Source organism: Lathyrus oleraceus, chromosome 6, assembly GCF_024323335.1.
Source record: "Lathyrus oleraceus cultivar Zhongwan6 chromosome 6, CAAS_Psat_ZW6_1.0, whole genome shotgun sequence".
Lineage (NCBI taxonomy): Eukaryota > Viridiplantae > Streptophyta > Magnoliopsida > Fabales > Fabaceae > Lathyrus > Lathyrus oleraceus.
Window position 1 is genome coordinate 440663212 of NC_066584.1, and position 2859 is coordinate 440666070.

The following is a 2859-nucleotide window of genomic DNA, read 5'->3' on the forward strand; positions in this document are numbered from 1 at the left end:
CCAAGGTCTTTTGCAAGGGTCCTAACAACAATCTCTAAGTCCATTCCAATGTCCATTACATGTTTGAGAATTATCTTTTTTATTTTTTAAGTCTTATCCATTTTTAGTCATTTTAAGATGAAATGAGAATGTACAATGATAAAAAATAATAAAAAATAAAAGTGGATGAAGTAAATGACAAAAATTTAAATGTTAGGAGTTAATTGCGGAATTTAAAAGTGAGAGGTTAGATACGGAATTGTAAAGTGTTAGATGTTAGAATTCGGAAATTAAAAGAATTAGATGTTAATTATTAGAGATTAGGTCAAAGTTAGTCAATATAATAGAAGTAAATCCAACTATCAATTCAAAAATATTAATAAAGTAAAATCTAACACAATATCAAAAATCAAATTCTAAGCAAATAATCCAATTCTAAAACAATTAACCAAATTCAACAAATAGCATAATTATCCGAATTCTAAACAATTATCACTCAATTAATCCTAAACAATTATCAAATTACACCAAAATTAATCTAACAATTCAACAATTATTTCTAATTAACATTCTAAATAATAACAATCCATTCTAAAGATATCAAGATTTAAAATCAATACCTAACAATTCCTAAAAATCCTATCCTAAAATTAATTCTAATAAAACTAAAAAAAAACAAGAAAAGACTAAGAAACAGGCAGAATGGGCCTAAATGTTAAGCCCAAATGCAACAGGGGGTATGTTGATCATTCCGGAGGTGTAGGCCCTAATTGGCTTGGGCTTACCCTGAAGCCTAAGGCCCAACCGCAACAAAAAGAAAAAAAACATGTGGATCGGACCTGCTCTCGGGCTCGATGAGGCCTTGGTCCAAAGATCCTCTATCGTCCACAAAATGTTGTACCAGTGGAACGGTGAAGACGCAAATTCCACTTCTGTATCCAAACGCAAAACGGCGACGTTGGCACGATCACACGACCGAAAATCTACACCTTCAATCTCACCGGTGCTAAACGCAATTAAACTCCGATCTTGAACCGCCATGGAAGCTCGTCGAGGTTTCGAATTCAAGGTCCTACATAATCGAACCAACGACACTCGTCCTCTCTATCAAAGAAATAAAGAGAAAGGAAAGGCATACCTCGTTCGCACGTGGTGTTTAGGAACGACGACGAGGAGGACGATTATCTCGTTGCGTTGCAAAGGATGGTGAAGATCGCGATCTTGCTTCGATGAAGAATGATGATACTCCGGTTTGCACCTCCGCGGCTTTCGACGGAACTCAAGGTATTATCGCCTTCTACTTCGACTTTCGGTACTCCGCCTCTCTTCGCCATGTTTTCCTTCTTCTTCTTCTTCTAAGAATCGCTTTAGCTGAACGCTTGTAAGTTTGATGCGCGAGTGCGACAATGATACGGAGTTGTGGTTTGATTTGCAGAGGCGGTTATGGAGGATTGAAGGTGGTACCACGGCGGTGATTCTCATCGCGATGAAGGACGAGGTGTGGTGATGGAGGTTTTGTGAGAAACAGTTATGGAAATTCGATTGAGTTCTGGTGGAGTTGAAGGAGAAAGAAGAAGAATGGAAGAGTTTGTTAGAATTTGGAGGGAGCGAAAAATTGCTGTTAATCAGAGTATTTATATCATTTGCAAATGGATTCGGGTGAGTTTTCAATTGAATTTTTGATTTGTGAGTCGTTTCTCACATCTGTTATGTCGTTTATGCGCTTTCAAATTTAGTTAGTTGCGTTTTACTGTTGTAGCTTAGCAGCTCGCGTTTGGCTTGCTCTGTCGTTTTCGCAGCTTTGCCGTTCGCGTTTGGATTACGTTTCTGCAGGTGGATTTCTTGACTTGTGCTTGGATTTAATATGTTAAGTAGCTGTTTGGTATTGCTTACAACTTCCGTTTCTTTGGTTTGCAGCTTTTTGGTAGCTTGGATGGCAGGTAGCTGCGTTTTGAATTTGTTTAGCAGCTGTTACTTTGGTTGGCTGTGGTGTTGGTTTGCCAGCTTGGAATCACTAGCTTTGTGTAGCAGTAGCTTATTTCTGCCGTTAATTGTAGCTTTTTCCTGTGTTAGCTTAAGTTGCAGCTTGCATTTCGTCGAAGTACTTGTGCATTTTGGCTTGTGAGTTGCCCGGGCTCACGCACCTGATGCCGTTTTTTTGAAGCGTTTTGCAACAGGTTTTCTGGTGTACTTGCTATTGCCTGTAACTTGCCTTATGCTATTTTTGTCTCATCCAAAAAAACAAATGGGCCTTGTAGCTAAAGTGCATATAGCTAATGGATTGGTAAAGGAGACTTGGATACTGGATGTCAATGGACTCAACATTTTGGACTTAAATGGACATGACTTAATTGGATAGATCAAAAATGGATTAAATGGTTTTTTCGGAAAATGGTTAATGGGCCTAACTTCAATTAACCAAATATGGCCCAAATAGAAAAGGAAATAAAATCTACAATGGTTAAAGTTCTAAATATTAATTCGAACTTCCGAGCATCAATTTAAACTCAAATCAACTCGAACAAAATCCATTCGACTTAACTTGAAATCAAAAATCCATTTGAAACTGAGATCAATGAAAAATGCTATGATGCAAATGATGAAAAGATAATTCGGATAACGGCATGCAGTGACCCAATGAACCCAAACGACCACCAGGCTTGCAAATCGCATTAATCCATAGCTGAAAGAAATGACTCACCAAATGCATTAATGCACCAAGAAACACATGAATTCAAGTCACGTGTCTCCTCTTGTTGAACCATGCTTATTCAAATGAAATGAATGGACGAAGATGATATGCAAATGTTCGGGGTTAGTGACCTCTAGGATTATGTGAAGGGAATGGCGAATTTTGGGGTATGACAGCTGCCCCTATTT

General features: G+C 38.0%; 1 protein-coding gene across 1 annotated transcript; it reads left to right on the forward strand.

Moving 5' to 3' along the window:
* Positions 1 to 518: 518 nt before the first annotated feature.
* On the forward strand, positions 519 to 2286 carry LOC127097322 (uncharacterized). Its single transcript, XM_051035818.1, has 4 exons — positions 519 to 1263; positions 1415 to 1638; positions 1739 to 1812; positions 1897 to 2286. The coding sequence occupies exons 2-4, from the start codon at positions 1510 to 1512 to the stop codon at positions 2102 to 2104; spliced, it is 411 nt and encodes a 136-aa protein (XP_050891775.1). The 5' UTR covers positions 519 to 1263; positions 1415 to 1509; the 3' UTR covers positions 2105 to 2286.
* The last annotated feature ends 573 nt before the right edge of the window (positions 2287 to 2859 follow it).

What these genes read in the sequence shown, in the direction of transcription:
- LOC127097322 (XM_051035818.1), top strand. Translation starts at nt 1,510, where the DNA reads ATGGAAATTCGATTGAGTTCTGGTGGAGTTGAAGGAGAAAGAAGAAGA. An exon ending in TCATTTGCAAATGGATTCGG is followed by an intron (nt 1,639 to 1,738) that starts GTGAGTTTTCAA and finishes TTACTGTTGTAG; the next exon opens with CTTAGCAGCTCGCGTTTGGC. An exon ending in TTTGGATTACGTTTCTGCAG is followed by an intron (nt 1,813 to 1,896) that starts GTGGATTTCTTG and finishes TTTGGTTTGCAG; the next exon opens with CTTTTTGGTAGCTTGGATGG.